Here is a 17,619-nt window from a genome sequence, read left to right as displayed (position 1 = left end):
TTTAGCCATCTTCGCTTTAACCTCGATTTTTTTCTTGCTCGAGCTTGATTCTTCCCATGTTCAATCATGCCCGATTCCCAATGTATCATTCGTCCCCCCGGGTTTTGATCTGCGAGCGTCCCAGCCTTACCAGAGCCAGTGTCGAACCATGTCGTCCCTTGTTTCTTCATTAGAAAATCGGGAACAACTTTATCCTCGATTTTACTCATATACAATATTACAACCAGGAAAAAACACCCGCTTTAACCTGAGACAATTACTTACGGCTAATATATTTATGCCACGGGTTACCACATAGTAATTTTGACAATATAATTCGTGAAACCCGGTTACGATTTTGAACGAGAACATGAGAATATGGTCTATTACGATTTGTGCCCACTTTACAATAGAAAATAATTCCACTAAATCTCATATTTGTATATTCTCTGTTTTTTTTTTACTAATCTTATGTGAAATGATTATATAACTGCAATAGTGTTCGTAATAAATTACAAAATCAAATCCAATTAGTGAATTGAATAACGTATAAAACAATTCATGTCCTCAAGAAAGAAGAAATATTAAATATACAAATTAGAAGGATAAACCAATAGTCAGAAATTAAAGTAAGACAAAGAAGAAAAAGACATTTAGATGGACAAGGAACGTAGATGAACGAGATCCTCCACTCAAAAAAATGAAATTTAAGCGATGTAATTGGTTAATTAGGGTGGTGGATTTCGAATTCCAAATAATTATAAAAAAAGGAAATTGTATATATAAACAAAGTATATATAACAATAATAATGTTGATTAGCTGAATTGGTCCAATTAAATGCACAAAATCTTCAAATGAATGTGCATGTCGAGAGCGAAGGGGTTGATAATGATATCGTTCATTGTATGGCCTACATCTAAGAAATTGTCAAAACATTCTAACAAAACTAGCTGGAATATTATGAATTCACACGGTGATGGTTGATATTATAAGGAAAAAATTCATATGAACTATTTCCTATTGCTTGGGTACTTCAAATAGCCGTTTTTATCTCTTACCTATTGTCTTATTTGGAAAAGCCAACAAGAAATAGAAAAAGTCGCAGTTAGAACCAAATTACAAATTACAAATTACTAATACTTGTAATAAACTTTGAAGTAGGAATGTACAAATCCAATCGGAAAATCGCACTAAACCGAAAAGTCAAATCAAACTAATAAAAAATGTTTGGTTTAATTTGGTTTGGTATTGAGTAAACAAACTCGAATCAAACCGACATATAAACATACAGTTTTTATATATACTTTTAAGATTTTTTATAAAAAAAAATTCAAAAAGTGTCTAGAATATTTGTGATTTTCTTATGGGATGTAAAATTTAGTTAAATATGAAGTGCTCCATAGTTATTAACTATAAATAACGGGTTGTATGATCACTTTCTTATCAAGTGTTTGTAAATTGCGTCAATCTCTTTGTTCTTCCATATTCATATGTCAAGATCTATTAAATTCGTACATTTTTTTCGAATTTGAAATGGTATTTTCATAATTTAAAACTAAATAGAACATATCAACATAAAATTATTGTCAGACAACAAAAAAGTAATTATAATGTGTTACTAAGAAAATTCTTCTATAAGAATATTTTAATTGATCATATATTTGAATTTTTTTTCAATTTTTACTAAACATATATTTACTTATAAAAAATATAACAAAGTAAGATTGAAATAATACTTATATAACCAAAAAAATTCGAAAAACTCAATAAAACCAAACCACTCCAAACCGATATAGTTGGTTTGGTTTGATTTTGATAAAAATCGAACCAACTCGGTCCATAACAAAACCAAACCACTCTGAAGTACCTTGATTTCCAATTCCTCTAAATATATATACTTGGATATGAAAGATATCTATTACTAGTTTTTATCTTTTTCTCCCCCCAATATTTATGGACTGATTCGTACCTTAAAAAAAAATTATTTAGAAAAAGGAAAAAGAAAAGAAGCCAAGGCTTGCTATTTGTATAAGCAACTAAAAATACCTGACATGTGGCCCGAATGGTAAAATGGATCGGGGCAGAAGTGGGTCCCGGGACTACGTGATCCGTTTTGCGGGTTCTTCTCTGCGGCTGCTGGTGTTATACAGCGGTAGTAGGTAATTTAATACTAATTTAATTTTGGAAAGGGTGACACGTAAGCAGGGGCCAGAGAACGCTGACCCATGTTTTGGTCGCCGCCTAGCTGTCCTCCAATCACACAAAGCCACTCTTAGCCGATCCTTCAGCTCAAATGGCTCCAACCTACCAAAGCTCCATTATTACATTTACTGCCATTTGCTGCTGCTACTCATTACGTTTAACACAAGCTTCATTCGATAAGGCATGCAGTAAAACAGTAAATACTTGAATAACACAAATTTGTGCATCAAGTTTTACATCTTTTTTTTTTCTTTTCATTTTGACATAATCTTCCTAGTAAATGAGTACCTCCTCCTCTCTCTATATGTTAATTATTTTATTCGAGTATCTTTATTTCTCGTATGTACAAATATTAGATAACTATTATATGTGTTTCCTAGTGAGTAGAACATGCCAAAGGTAATTTGTATAGGATGAGCACGTCAAAGTTAAGGTAGGTAGTATTGTACTAAAAAGTAAAAAATGTTTTCTTCTCTTATAGATGTATTTCATGCCAACGGGACTTTGGAAATTTATTTCTTTTGCATTATTTACTATTATTTGTAATTTTACTTTATTTTTGTTTACAAGAAGCTCTTTAGTTGAGGGTTTATGGGAAAAGTCTTTGCCCTTTCAAGGTAGGGATAAAATCTGTGTACATTATCTTTCCCAGACTCCATTTGTAAAAATTCACGGAATTTATTGTTGTTGTTTTTGTTTACAAGAAATTATCGTCATTTAAAAAAGTATTACTTTCGTCATTTATTAGTAAAATCAGAATAGCTAAGCATCGACATAATTGTAGTACACACTAATGTAAAAGAAAATATAAATGGTTTTGAGCATCTTGAAAGAACACTCGTGATTTACAACACCAACTTTATAGTAGTAATTTTTGTTGCCACTCGATTGGTCAAGCAAAACAATAAATTGATCAATCTTGAGTGTTATTTTCACAATGCTAAGGCAAACAATTTTCTCACTATGAAATATCATGCTGACATCTTAAAGTTATTCCTTAGAAGTGAAATTAACCTGATATATGTTAACTAGTGAAAAATAGTGCAACTAAAAATTAAGCAAACCGGGAAGCCGGCACTAAAGATATTAAATAAGGGAAAAGACTCGACGCGTAATGAAAAGCATCTCTCGGCTTTCCATGTACCATAAATAGTGGAAAGAAAATATGCCAGCCTGACTGAAATAGCCTACAGCCTTACCTCAAGGCACAAACACCCACACTCACTTTCTCTCTCTATCTATCTGGTCTCCAACTTGTCAATCATCACACTTTCCTTTTCTCATTTCTTCAGAAATTTCAGCTGAATCCGCCGGTAAAACGCTTCTCCGGCTAAGTTCGCCGGAAATGTGGAACCTCCGTTCTATTTCGTGCCTCCTGCTCCTTTGCTGCTCAGCTGCATTTGTTTCTGCTCAAAGATCTAACAATGCTACCTCTAAATGGTTTACATTGAGCGGTAACTCCTTGTTTTTTTTTACTTCTAGCTTCTTAGAAAATGGCCATTACTAAGTTCGCTTTTGCTGTATGTAGGAATCATGATAAGTTCTTCGGATGCGTTTATTTTTGTTTAAGCCACTAATTTGTTGCGACTGTTGCTGCGTAGACTTGTGTATATTTCAGTAAAATTATCAACGGAAGTTTACTTTAGCTCTAGAGCCACCGAACAAATTGTGAAAAATATATATCTAGAATAGTATAACGCACAATTTTGTTGTGATAGTAACAGAATTGTTAAGATGATTTGGTCGTTTGAGGTATTCAACTGTCCAGGCTTTGAGCTGTTTTATACTGCTTATTATTTTGTGAGATTTCCGATCAAAGTTAGTTTAATTAGAGGTAGATCTCAAGCTGTTGTTGAATGCAACCTTTTGATAGAATTTCATCCCTAAATCATCAAACCATGTCCTCCCAAAAGAAAAAATTTTAGAATGAAAGATAATGAGAATTTCCCCTGAATAAGCGGCGAAATTCCAGATAGGATTCAAAAGCTGAATCAGTGAGCATTCCCTGTTTATTAAAATATTTTGGTAGTTAGTTTTCATTTTTTTTCAAAAAATAATGAATAAAATTGTTTAGTTTTCATCCTTATATTTTGATTAACTCCATCTTTTTTGCTTTGCAGGAGATGCACCGAAAGTCATAGCTCGTGGCGGATTTTCTGGGTTAATGCCTGATTCAAGCTTTAATGCTTATACTTTGGCAAGCACGATCAGCGTCGCCGATTGGGTTGCTTGGTGTGATGTTCAACTCACGAAAGATGGGGTTGGCATTTGTTTATCTGATATCAGGCTCGACAATTCTTCTGACGTTGATGTTCTCTTCAAAAACAAGCAGAATACCTACTTGGTAAATGGTGTTCCTCAGAAAGGATGGTTTTCTGTAGATTTCAATTTCAAGGATTTGGCACTTGTCACCTGTAAGTTTAACTCATTGCCTTCTGCATCCTTTACTATATGCTTCATACTTGATGGTGCTATATATGTGCATGGCTGTTTTGGATCAGCATTTAGACCTAATAACGCCAAGGGGCAATGGGTTTACAGTCCGAACCCGCCTGTTTTTACTGTAAAATGTACTTGATTGAGAGGCTTATCCGCTATTTTTGTTTTACACAATAAACCAATTTATTTCAGGGCTTTACTTATTTAGAATTTTAAACGGTTCTTAGCTTCTTTGTCTTTGTTTTCCTTTTATTTGCTAGTCTGAGAAGGTGTTCAGTCACTCCTCTCTTTCTTTATGTGGGTGGATAGCACAGGTTCTGGTAACATGCCATTATAGTGTATCTGACGCTAATATCCACCTGCATTTATTTGGTTCTAAAACAATTTTGGTATGTTGGAACTGTGTGTTGTATCATTTCTGTATATGCACTTATATCAAAACTTTTTTCTTGCACCCGAATACAAAGGATAAGGATTGATGGATGAAAAACTTAGGTTTTTATTTCGTGGAATAACTATATCCTATCTTTCAAAAGTTTGACTCTTTGATGAAGTGCTAATTGGCAGCCTTTCTGCATCATAATATGCTATTATTTGTATGATATAGTCGGTCAAAAATACCCCCCCCCCCCCCAAACCACTAACTTAAAATGAAGAATCATATCATCTTAGAAAACACGTTGCTTTGTGCAAGTTGCACAGGATTAATCAACAAGCAATGGATCCTGTCAAATGTAAATGTGATGGAAAAACATATTGATATAGTCTAGAGAATCTACCCTAGCTAATGGAGTTGGTTTTGTTATTATGCTTGATGAAAGTTAGTCTCTTTTGATCTAAGTTCTACTAAGAAGTAATTAATCCTGATACCTGGAACAGTGAAACAAGGAGTTTTTTCACGATCTCCTAGATTTGATGGCACCCCCCAGTCAATTCTTACTGTCCAGGATGTAGATACCCAAGTCAAACCTCCAGGGTTATGGTTGAATATCCAGGTATGTCTTTTGATTACCGAATGCTTGTGGTAATTAGTTGTTGTATACTTGCAATTTTTCGATCTCTAAGAGTCTAAAAGGAACAAATTGATTGTAGCAATGTGCATTACTGCATTTTATGTGGTGGTATGTTAAATTTCTGTTAGCATAGCTATTAATTGACTGCTTTTCCAAATACATTTCCAGCATGACTCCTTCTACAGCCAGCACAATCTGAGTATGAGAAGCTTTGTTGTTTCCCTGTCTAGAAGTGTAATTATCAACTATATTTCATCACCTGAGGTGAATTTCCTCCGAAGTATCGCAAGGCGATTCAATCCACGAGTGACAAAATTCGTTTTCCGGTTTCTCAGCGAGGATGAATTTGAGCCATCAACGAATCAAACATACAGTTCTTTGTTAAAGAATCTCACATTTGTTAAAACCTTCGCCTCAGGGATTCTTGTTCCCAAACACTATATCTGGCCAGTGGACAACAGTTTGTACTTGCAGCCGCATACCTCAGTCGTTTTGGATGCTCATAAGGAAGGTCTTGAGATTTTCGCAGCCGACTTTGCTAATGACGTACCTTCTGCTTATAATTATAGTTATGATCCTGTAGCTGAGTATTTATCCTATATTGACAATGGTAACTTCTCGGTGGACGGAGTGCTATCTGACTTCCCATCGACTCCATCTTCGTCAGTAGGTAAGTGACAATCTAGTTTGATTCTCTGTTCGATAGTGTGCCAGTATAAGCTTTATTTGTTGCTTTCGTAGTTTCACTTGTTTTATTTTAAATCAATTATATTTGGCTGTCAATCATATTTACTTGTCGAGAAAAACTTGCTCCCTGTCCAATTTATATCTACCATCATCCTTCGCAAAAGAATATTTAAGGAACTTAAAACTTTTTGAAGGGTATAAGGGCATCCGGAGGGGGGGGGGGGGGCATCCAAAGGGTTCGTCAAGATCTTGGCTACTCCGCTCTTAGCCGTAAACTTTGGGTTTTATGCTGAGTTCTTTCACATGCTACTCCACTCTTAGCTTTCTTGATCATAAAATGATTATCTTTTACTGAAGAAGTTGATCAATATAATTATTCAAAGAAACACTCGGTTGTTGCTGTCTCAAAATAATTATTCAAAGAAACACTCAGTTGTTGCTATCTCAGAGTTGAAACTTGAACCTATGATTGGCACCGTTTTGCATTTAGTGTTGACGAATATTCTGAGTTGGTTCGAAAGCGCTTTGATTCCTTGATCTGCTTTTTCTAATCATGCAGATTGCTTCTCTCATTTGGGCAAGAATGATAAACCTCAAGGTACGCTGCTGATATGCATGCTTTTCCAAAACTGATTTATGTTGTTTTATATGGTTAAAGGTTTTCAGTAAAATTTTTACAATGCACGACTTGCAAAGCATTTAAATATTCACACTTGAGGTTGAAAGTAAAGTGAACTTATTCCCACTTTTGGTTAAAAGTGAAATGAACATGGGGTCAACTAACTTTCTAAAATTTTAAACCTTGAATTTGATAGACTCAACTTTCAAATTTGGTTCACATGCAATGTACCATGTTGAACTTGAAAGACCAAAGCAATGCATCCTAGGGTATGCCCTACTTGTCAATGAAGTGGGAGTAGAACCATGAGGGTTTAAATCTCAACAACAACAACAACAACCCAGTATAATCTCACTTAGTGGAGTCTGGGGAGGGTAGTGTGTACGCAGACCTTACCCCTATCCTGGGGTAGAGAGGCTGTTTCCAAATAGACCCCCGACATCCTTCCCTCCAAGAACTTCGCACCTTGCTCTTGGGGAGACTCGAACTCACAACCTCTTGGTTGGAAGTGGAGGTTGCTTACCATCAGAGCAACCCCCTGATGAGTCTCAATGGAAGCAAAAAAAAAATACTAAGTAATTTTTTGTCATCTTCCTAAGCCTTAATGAGCAAAGTTACCCAGTAACTGTGCTGGTGGAGGTAGCAGATACTCGGTGGATTAGTCGAGGTGCATGCAAGTTGGTTCAAATACCACCGTCATTATAAAAAAAAAAAAAGAGAAAGAGAGGTAGAGAGAAAAGCTGAAAGTTGAACTTTTCTAGGCAAAATAGCTATGGGCGTTGTTATGAGTTATGTAAAGCTAATCTAGCATTTCTTGAACATGGTTCAACAATGTGACCATGATTTTTGAACTTCCGTACGATTCAGCTATCGTCGGTTTCCTGAGTTCTATTAAGATTTTTTTACTAATTATTTTTGTCTTCTAATCTTAGGGGTTATTTGGTTTACCGCATAATAATAAATAATAATCTCATTACAAAAATATAGCATGTACTTGGTAAAATAAAACTCTGCATAACTAAATACGATATATAATGATTTCCAGTATAAAACTCTACATAGCTAATGAATAGGTTTCCAATACTTTAAGTCACGTTATTAATACTGGCATAATTTGTGTGAAAACCTCTGTTAAGTATTATTTTACATGGTACAATGTGGAAAAGTAATACATGTATTAACGATACCTGGACAACAGTATAAAAAGATAAAAATACCCTTATAGTAGGCATGCCCTGCACAAAAAACCCTCTATTATTATTCAACATATAGCAATTTCAAAGTTATTAATTAATGTTATATTAACTATATGATTACCCATGCATAACTAATTCACCAAATGACTGCTTATTGTTTCATCATTTATCAAGTTCTTTTAGAACAATCTATATAGAGACTGATGGATGCTTTATTCCTCTCTCTTGTTTTCCCTCTTCTTCCTGTTGGCCTGCAGTAAAGCTTCAGATTATTACGTCTGAAGGAGCAAGTGGTGACTATCCTGGTTGCACTGATTTAGCATACACAAAGGCTGCTTCCGATGGTGCAGATGTTCTCAACTGTCCTGTCCAAATGACTAAAGATGGAATACCTTTCTGTCTTGGTTCGATAAATCTGATAGACAAGACCACTGCAGCCCAATCGCCATTCAGCAGCATTACTACCACTGTCCCTGAGCTTAAGATAACAAATGGAATACTCACTATCAACCTTACTTGGACCGAGATTCAAAGCCTGAGACGTAAGTTGAAGCAACTGTTAGTTTGTAGTGCTAAATTGTGTGGCTTATCATGTTTCACTCCTACTATTTCATGCCTCCGCGTCTGTGCGACGCCATCTGTATCTAACTTTCTATATAAAAGAAAAATGGAAGATTGCATGCCTCTATAAATTTTCCCCTGCTTGCCCTCCAATAAGTCGTATCTTTTGCCACGATCACTTCTTTCATTTGGATCTTGGACTGTTAAAAATTGTTGTAAAATAAGGCGGTTTGTCTTCAGTATTGTGTTTCTTATCTCATTCATATAGGGAGAATTTCTTTACTTTTATGCATTAATTTTTTGCACAAATAACACTTTCAGGGATTTGGGGATCTAAGTTTTAGCTATTCCTTTTGTAGCTTGTTAATTTGTTTTAAACTGCACATATAAACTCTTAAGAGGGGAGCAATACTGTAGCATTCATTATCCCAGTTCTCCTTCCTCATTAATAAAAGCAGTTCTACTGTATATCCTAATGAATACTGCATTGTTCTGAAATGTGTGAAAGAATTAGAAAAACTGGATTCCTCTTTTGGCTTTTTATTTGCTTTGGCTTAGTAATAGCCTATTTCCCACTTTGACATGTTTTATGTCATCCTTTTTTCAGCAAGCACTTTTTGGGACTTTATGTTCTACAACTTGCTAGAGATCTTCATTTCTTGTCTGGACATTTCCTCAGATGTTTTCTTTTTCTTCTAATTATTTTTCATTGCAAGGTTATGCATTACTTCAGTTGAAAGTTCGAAATACTGTTGCTTCAACACTGCACTTAAACATGCTCTAATTTCTTGCAGCGACAATATCAAACCGATGGTCAGTGTTTAGATTGTTTCGGAATCCAAAGGCCAGAAATGACGGAAACTTTATGTCGTTAGCGGACTTCTTGACATTTGCCAAAAATACAACTTCTGTTTCTGGTGTGATGATCAGCATAGAGGTGAGTTTATTCAGTGACAGTTCCATAGACCTTTATATTATGTTGCACTGACTCTCCGAAACACTGCCGCACCCATATCGAATTCTCCAAAAATACACTGCTTTTGGAGAATTCGACACGCATCCGACGACATTTTCGGAGAGTCCGAGCAACATAGCCTTTATACCAACATTGTTATGCATCAATTAAGTGTAGAATCCTAAATGCTTATATCCACTACTTGTCACTTCTCATTCTGAGTGAGAATTCGGTAGCTTCTTATGCTATCACATTTGTGATTGGATGCGGGGAAATAGGCCAAACTTTCCCATAAAAGATTTTGGATGCATCCAAAGGTGTGGCCTAGTGGTCAATGACGTGGGTGGAGAACCATGAGTCTCCAGTTCAAATTCCAGTGAAGACAAAAAACACTAGGTGATTTCTTCTCATTTGCCCGAGCCTTGGCAGGCATATCTGCCCGGTATTTGTGCTGGTGGGAGGTAGCAGATACCTGGTGAAATGGCCGAGGTACGCACAAGCTGGCCTGGACACACCGTCATTAAAAAACAAATGCTTTAGAAAATGGTATGTTTTCAAAGGGAAACAGATTCACTTTGTGACTAGTATTTTGAAGGTTTAATCCTCTGCAGAATACAGAAAGGATCCCAACATATATCATTCCAGCTACCAAGCATCTCCAATTTTCTGAAATGAAGCAATTTTGATTGCTTGCTCAAACACCATGGCGGTTGCCTTTCTAGTAGCATTATGCTTTAAAGGACTAACAGAAATCATAATAATTTTATTTTCATTACTTAATGAAGGTTATTACCCATTAAATATACAAAGGATTATAAAAGAAAAGAAAAACTGTGACATCACAGTGAAGTGGAAATAATAGTAAAAGTAGTAAAGTAGCCGCATTTTTTGGTTTATTTTGAGAGAAAAATTTAATGTTCATGAACATCATTGTGCAATGAAGGTTTTAACTCCTTGTTCATTATTTTGGAAATATTTTGGCTCCACGCAGAATGCAGCATACCTGGCGAAGCAGGGATTAGGTGTAACTGGTGCTGTTTTGGACGCCTTAAGCAAATCTGGTTACAATAATCAGACAGCTAAGAAAGTTTTGATCCAGTCAACTGACAGTTCTGTTCTGGAAGAATTTAAGAAAAGTAGCTATGAACTTGTTTATGGGGTTGGGGATGATATCCGTGATATTGAGAGCTCAACCATATTGGAGATCAAGACCTTTGCAAAATCTGTTATCATAACTAAGGAATCTGTCTTCCCCAGCGAGGATGCATTTATCATTGCACAAACGAATGTAGTGCAGAAGCTGCAGTCATCAAATCTCACAGTATATGTACAACTCTTCAACAATGAGTTTGTGTCTCAAGCATGGGACTTTTTCTCAGATTCATCTCTTGAGTTAAACAACTATGCTGTTGGAGCTGGCATTGATGGTGTTATTACAGAATACCCTGCCACAGCGGCTAGATACCGAAGTAAGTTATCCATATAGCTTATTATTTCTCGTACTGTGGTCCAATCCCAACCCCTATTCGCCCCTTTCCCTTTTCTTCCTCTTTTAGTTTCTAGATTCATCATCCTGCCTCTGCACAAAGATCATTTAGTATAATGAATCTCTGGTGCAATCTGCTGTATTTGTGTATATTTACCAGAGCTTTTGCTTGGTCATACTCGTTAAGTTGTGTGTACGAAATGCAAGATTACTAGATATTGTCAATACTGACATATACAAATTGTTTGGAATGTACAGGGAACCGTTGTTTAGGGTTAAAAGACTTGCCACCATATATGAGCCCTGTACAACCTGGGAGTCTCCTAGGACTCATTGCTCCTCAGTTTTTGCCACCAGCTGAAGCTCCCAACCCGGTACTCACTGAAAGTGATGTGGTTGAGCCACCTCTTCCACCTGTGGCAAAGATAAACCCATCTAATGCCAATGGGTCAGCTATTGCTCCCACTCCTCCAAATGGCCAATCCTCCGTTGTTGCTAGCATTCTCATGAGCTCTGTTGCAATTCTTCTTGCAACTATTATGGTAGTTTGATGACCATTTCTGCCGCGGTGCCACCATTTTGTACAATTTGTTTCGCCATCTTACTGAACAAACTTATGGTAGTTATGGAGTCACACATGACGGGTAGTCCGATCAGCTCATATAACACGTGATTGTTCCTTGTATTTTCCACGTACCAAATTTTCAGCTTTTGTCTATTCTTTTCATTCTTCCTTGTTTCTATTTTTCATCCCTTTCCTTTTTTTTCATTTTGGGTCAGATTGAGTGGTGTTTCGGGTTATTGCCTATTTATTGTAAGAATTCTGTATTGAATATAAGCAATGATCAAAAGTAGTACTAGTTACAAATGTTATTTTAGTTATATGATCCTTTTCGCCGAAGATCAGTAAAAAATAACACGAGATATTTGTAGGATTATCTTCAATTGTTTCTTATAAGTGGGCCAACGAGATCATCCCTGTTATTTTGATCCATTCATGTCTACAACATTTACTTGCACCGTGCAAACAAACGATAGACCTATTGACTAATGATGTCGATTGGCAGATTCCTCTTTGAAGAGAGAAGAGGCTTGGTAAAAGTTGGGTTATTGTGTGTTACAACTTAAGTTATAAAAAAAACTTTGCAAGTTGAACCAAGAACACTAAAGAGCAACATTCACAAATTTATGGTGCCCTGAATTTTCTTTTTCCTTTAGGCAGTGTCTATTTCCATTGGCAATTGGAGATTCCACTGATGACTGCTTACTACTTACACCCAGTCAAAAAAGAAAGTATGCACATTCCTGATGGAAGACGAACAATTAAAACCAATCAAAATGTCACTGCCCGAGAATGTGAAAAGCCACGGAAATCGCCATCATAAACCAGTGCACAAGTTAGTCGGACAAAGAGGTTCAATGGCATAACTGAATTTACCAGCTTCTTGCTTCCCAGCTTGGTTTCATAAAACAGTGAAGCATGCACCATACTTATTCTGCACTCACTGCTCCGTCAAAGCAATTCCATGAATATTACACCTCAAAGAATTAGGCCCTGCATAGTTTCATCGACTCAATATGAGCACAAATCCTCCAGAATGATGTAGAGGTTGAGCATTCTGAGGGGAGGTGCCTGCCCATTGAACCCTCCCAGTAGCTCAGGATCACAACGCGGAGTTTCAAAAGGTAGAAGTGGTGGTGGAGAAGAATGATCAGCATTTCGATGTTGATTAATTGTAATTGCTCATACGTAGCTGCTTCAACCTAAGCTTGATCATATTTACCTTGCACCCTAGACCATCACCATGTTGGGTGTCTTGTTGTGATAGGTTCATCCATTTCAGGTACCTGCAGTAATTTGGAAAAAAAGGGCCTTAGCATACTAGACCTAATGTTGAGGGCACTCTGCAGGTAACATGCAGGAAGTATACTAGTTTTACCACCCATATACACCTTTAATAGGTGATTACTTCACAGGGAAGATTTACACTTATCTGATCTAGGCAATTCACATCCAACGAAAAAACTTAGGCTGAACTCCGCACTATGAAACAATACAATAATTTAACAACCTTATACTTACCAGAATTTGTATCAACCCGAAATCCAGAAACAAATATCATCCTCAAGTTCAATCACATGCTTGTGAATGGGTGATGTACTGAACTAACAATTAGACCGCAAACCCAGACTGGATCATAGAACAACGGTTCTAAGAAGCAGAGCAAGCCATTACATGAATTCACCACTTCAAAATCCACGTGTGTTAACTTAACATGTATTTCTGGCCATAAGTACGCTTTACTTGTTAGAGATCATGTGGTGAGGTTCATACCCTCCACTAGCAGATCACAAACAACAAAGCCAGATATATCTTTGTTGCAATAGGCTGAGGTGTCAAGATGTAATTTGACAAAGTTAAAGGAGCCGAAACTGCACATACCAAGATTTTCTGAGCAAAACACAATGTTTCAAGGTTGAGTGCTAAACTTAGAAAGATATCATACAACAAAGGATTTCAGACACCAACTGATGCAACAAAGGAGAAAGAATCTAGGATTATACAACAGGGAGAAGGAAACAATTCAAAGCCAAGATAAGAACAATGATGATGACACAGAGGGATGCTCAGCCAAATGTATTGATGGTTAGCAGCATTAGTCACTTGGGTTGCATAAGAATTACTGCATGCAAGTTCCTCGGTGGATGAATCCTGGCTTCAATCAGATGCTTCATGGGTTGCAAACTTAAAAATGAGTAAAACATGTGTTTTGGAAAAATTATTGCTTATACAAGACTAATCTCCATTTAAGTTACTGAGCTTTCTTGTAATCCAGACAGATTCTCTGAAGCAAATCCCTGATTGTCATAAAGCAAATAGAAGGTCGAGTCAAAGTCGCGTACTCTCACTTAGCTGCAGGATCTAAAATAGAGCAGAATGCCCCACATCACATTATGCGAGAACATCTAAGAAAGAGATAATAAGAATTATCAAAGGCAACATTGAGTAAAATACTTTTTTTTTTTATAAGTTAGCGTTCTATTTATAGACAGTACTAAGCTGGTACAGCATAATTTACAAAATATCTGGACTTGTTTTGCATCACATGCTCAAAGATTGTAACTAGTCCAGCACGTCATTCATGTTACAAACCAGATCCTAATATGATTTAAAATGGAAGAGGTTGGAGGTGCTGGTGGAGCTTGTACAATGGGCTTTCAAGCTTGCACCGTGAAGTTAGCGGAAGGGGTGGGTTGATTAGTTAACAACTTTTGTTTCTTGCACTTGAGTCCATTTAGCTAGATTGATTTATAATTAAATCACCCCTTGTAAGTTTTTCTTATTTCCCGTTTAGCCCTTAGGTCTTTGCTCACGTCTGAGCTATATGTACTGAGCAGTAGCTCATTTTGGAGACATGAATGAAATTATTAGTTTTTCCTTCTTCTCTTAGCTGTAGCTTTAGTTTCTTTTCTGCATTTTTCGAATCTGTATCAGATCCCCATTCATCCAATAGTACAGATTACGAATAATTATATTTGACAATACAAAAGAATATTGAGCTAAATATTATCAGTCCCTTATGTTAATTTTTGTTATATTTCTTTTTTCCATAGGCTGTAATCTCATCTCGTATGTGATTCAACCAATTAGAGAAACAAGATAACTCATTCATTGTTTGCATAAGTCCCACATAAATTGTTATTACTACCTTATAAGATTAGTTTAATAAATTTCAGGACAACACGGTTAAATTCCACAGATATGATAAAATAAAAAGTTCTGGAGACTTTGTTTTTAACACTCAACAAGAGAAAAATGATAAGATACTCTAAGGAAAAAGGTTACCAATAAATAAAGAGTTAAAAGTTAATCTCTATTGTATTATAAGCAACTGGAGTTGAAAAGAGAAAAAGTACTTCAAGTAAAACGTAATGGCAATTCCAGAAGAAAAACACAAAGGGAGGAGCCTTGGAAGTAAACTATGTTGAACGGGGAAGCAAAAATTTAGCTACAGGAAGGACGTTTAGACAGATTGAGGACTAAAATTAGGGATATAATAGACATGCGTGATTGCCGCAGATGGAGTAGTTTAACACCTTAATTGATTCAGTTCAAGCAGTTAGGTGCTTCTCCAGAGAGTCTTCATATGTTAAAAGTTCTTCGAGTTGTAGAGTTGTAGTAAGTGATCTTTACCTATAAACAATAAACCAAGTATAATTCCACGAGTGAGGTTTGAGGAGGGTAATGTGTACGCAGACCTTACCCCTACCTTATGAAAATAGATAGGTTGTTTCCGGTAGACCCTCGGCTCAAGGAACAGTGAAACTAAAGCAACAAACAATTGCAACATCAAGGTAACGGAGTAATGGAAGCGAATGACACATGTACTAATAACGAACTCCAGTGTCTATCTCCAAACCTCCAACCTAGCATTAACCCCGCATCGCGTCTCGTCAATTAGTACTATATAGCATATACCATGACACCTCCCCTTGTATGTGTCCACCTTTACCTATCATGGGTTGTTATTTCTATTCTTTTTCATCTTTGGTGCTAACCTACATGCTGTATAACTCTACATTCAAAATTAGCTTCTTTCTTTATAACTGTTTGATTTCATCATGTATGTAATAGTAGTAGAGCAAGTATGGCTGTGAAATGGAAATAGCTCAGTGGTAAATATCATTCCTAAGCTGTTAGAAAAGAATGTCACCTGCATATATTAAAAGGCTTTGTACTTATCTAAATTAGGAAATCAACATACAAACTACAGACACAAATTTAAGCTAAAATTAGACGAACCAAGAAGAAAAATGACTGAGAAATCCGAAAAGCTAGCAACAATCAAGCTTACCATAAAAGAAAAACAACAAGAGAGAGAGAGAGAGAGTGAGTTATTTGCCATATTTCTTTCTCAAACGGTCCTTGACGAAGTCATTCCTAGCCTTAGTCCGAGCTTGTTGAGGGGCTATATACTTATAAGAATAGTGTACCCCAAAAGCAAAGAGAGCACCACCACCAACAAAGCACGCCATTGTGGCACCAAACTTGGCAGGGGATGAGGGGTAGCAGAATACCATCTCGGGTTCGGTGATGTTGTTGTTCAAAAATGGTAACACTAATCTATAGTATGAGTTTATACAAAGAATCACACGAAATATCAGAGAACAAAGGGAAATCTTGAATAATGGATTCGACTTTTAAGAATTGAAAAACTCTACAGAGGAACCTCATAAATTGCTCACAAGACAGAGATCTGGGAGAACAAGTGACGATTCTTCTTCTGCGTCGGATCATCATGAGCACCCGGGGCTTTTCGGGTAGGCCCGACAACCCAAAGTTGGTCTGGATCATAGAGGCATAGCTCAGATCAGACAAGCCCAGCCCATTTCTTACAACTGATATTCTGTTTTTTTCTTTCTTTTCCAGGGAGTGCAGAGTTCGAATAATTCATTCTTGGAAAAATTACATTGTATAGCCGTTGTAAAAATAATAGTCGAAAAAATATATAAAATTTATATATTTTTTGTATATATTTACATTCTGTGTGTTATATACAATAATTATACAAACTTTATACATTTTTTGGCTACCAAATGTAAATAGTTTACTGACACGGGCTAAAAGTGATAATACCCCAATATTCTTTGACTAAAAGTTACGAAAATTCTTTGCCTGGATTCATTTTTTTTTTCCTGCTTTCAGTGGTATTGAAAGTTGAAACCTTCATAGAGTTGCAACCTTGATAACTTAAATTTCTTCATTATCTTTTTTCCCCCAACATTTTGACAAAAATAGCACGGGCTAACCAGTTTTCGGACTGGTCATTCAAAAATAGTCAGTGTTTGTAAAGTTTGCTACAACATAGAAAGTTCCAGCATAATATACTGGAGATTTGTGCACCTATGTATGAACTTCCAGCATATTATGCTGGAACTCCAACACGCGGAAAGTTCCAGTATAATATACTGGAGTTCCAGTATATTATACTGAAGTATTTTTCTGGATTTTGAACAGTATTTTTGTTCAGATTTATCTTTACTTGAAAAGTGACTAAATTTTGATTACTTTTGAAACTGTGACTATTTTTGAATGATCACTTGTAAATCTGGCTATTTTTGAATTTCTTCCCAACATTTTCCGTGAATAGACATAGTAGTCTGTAAAATTGTCATCCATATAGTATCAAATGGTAGGGTGATTAACGATATTTGTAATTTCTAACAGGACATAATAACAGTGTCCCTTTTTAATCCCCTTATTCAATTTTTTATGGTTATAAATTGTGAAAACCTCAATTATTGCCAGAAATGGCCTAAAGTTAAGAATAAAATTCTAAAATGCTTTTACCTCAATTATTAATGCCTGTTACTCCTTTTCTTTCACAAAACATTTACGCTGTTCAGGAAACTAACAGGGGAGTTCTTACTAGAATGCATATGCTCATACTACACAACATGCATGAGCCAACAAACTAGA

The 17,619-nt window shown here is 36.1% G+C and overlaps 1 protein-coding gene and 1 long non-coding RNA gene across 2 annotated transcripts; one reads left to right on the top strand and one right to left on the bottom strand.

Annotated features, from left to right (window-relative positions):
- The first annotated feature begins 3,304 nt into the window (after positions 1-3,304).
- Positions 3,305-12,006, top strand: LOC107778062 (glycerophosphodiester phosphodiesterase GDPDL3-like). The gene is made up of 9 exons (XM_016598243.2): positions 3,305-3,636; positions 4,303-4,596; positions 5,501-5,616; positions 5,803-6,304; positions 6,881-6,919; positions 8,394-8,678; positions 9,492-9,634; positions 10,644-11,121; positions 11,397-12,006. Exons 1-9 carry the CDS (start codon positions 3,528-3,530, stop codon positions 11,687-11,689), a joined length of 2,259 nt encoding a protein of 752 aa, XP_016453729.1. The 5' UTR covers positions 3,305-3,527; the 3' UTR covers positions 11,690-12,006.
- A 282-nt stretch (positions 12,007-12,288) lies between these two features.
- Positions 12,289-16,533, bottom strand: LOC107778063 (uncharacterized). The gene is made up of 3 exons (XR_001646319.2): positions 15,995-16,533; positions 13,222-13,997; positions 12,289-12,986 (listed from the first exon to the last, which is right to left on the bottom strand). It is a non-coding gene; the product is annotated as an uncharacterized LOC107778063 (long non-coding RNA).
- Positions 16,534-17,619: the final 1,086 nt, after the last annotated feature.

This window comes from Nicotiana tabacum, chromosome 10 (genome assembly GCF_000715075.1).
Source record: "Nicotiana tabacum cultivar K326 chromosome 10, ASM71507v2, whole genome shotgun sequence".
Classification (NCBI taxonomy): domain Eukaryota; kingdom Viridiplantae; phylum Streptophyta; class Magnoliopsida; order Solanales; family Solanaceae; genus Nicotiana; species Nicotiana tabacum.
This window is presented reverse-complemented; position numbering and strand designations above follow the sequence as displayed.

Excerpts from the sequence above, each read along its gene's own strand:
- LOC107778062 (XM_016598243.2), top strand. The coding sequence starts at position 3,528 with ATGTGGAACCTCCGTTCTATTTCGTGCCTCCTGCTCCTTTGCTGCTCA. Across the intron at positions 5,617-5,802 it reads GGTTATGGTTGAATATCCAG|CATGACTCCTTCTACAGCCA; the intron begins GTATGTCTTTTG and ends ATACATTTCCAG. Across the intron at positions 11,122-11,396 it reads CACAGCGGCTAGATACCGAA|GGAACCGTTGTTTAGGGTTA; the intron begins GTAAGTTATCCA and ends TGGAATGTACAG.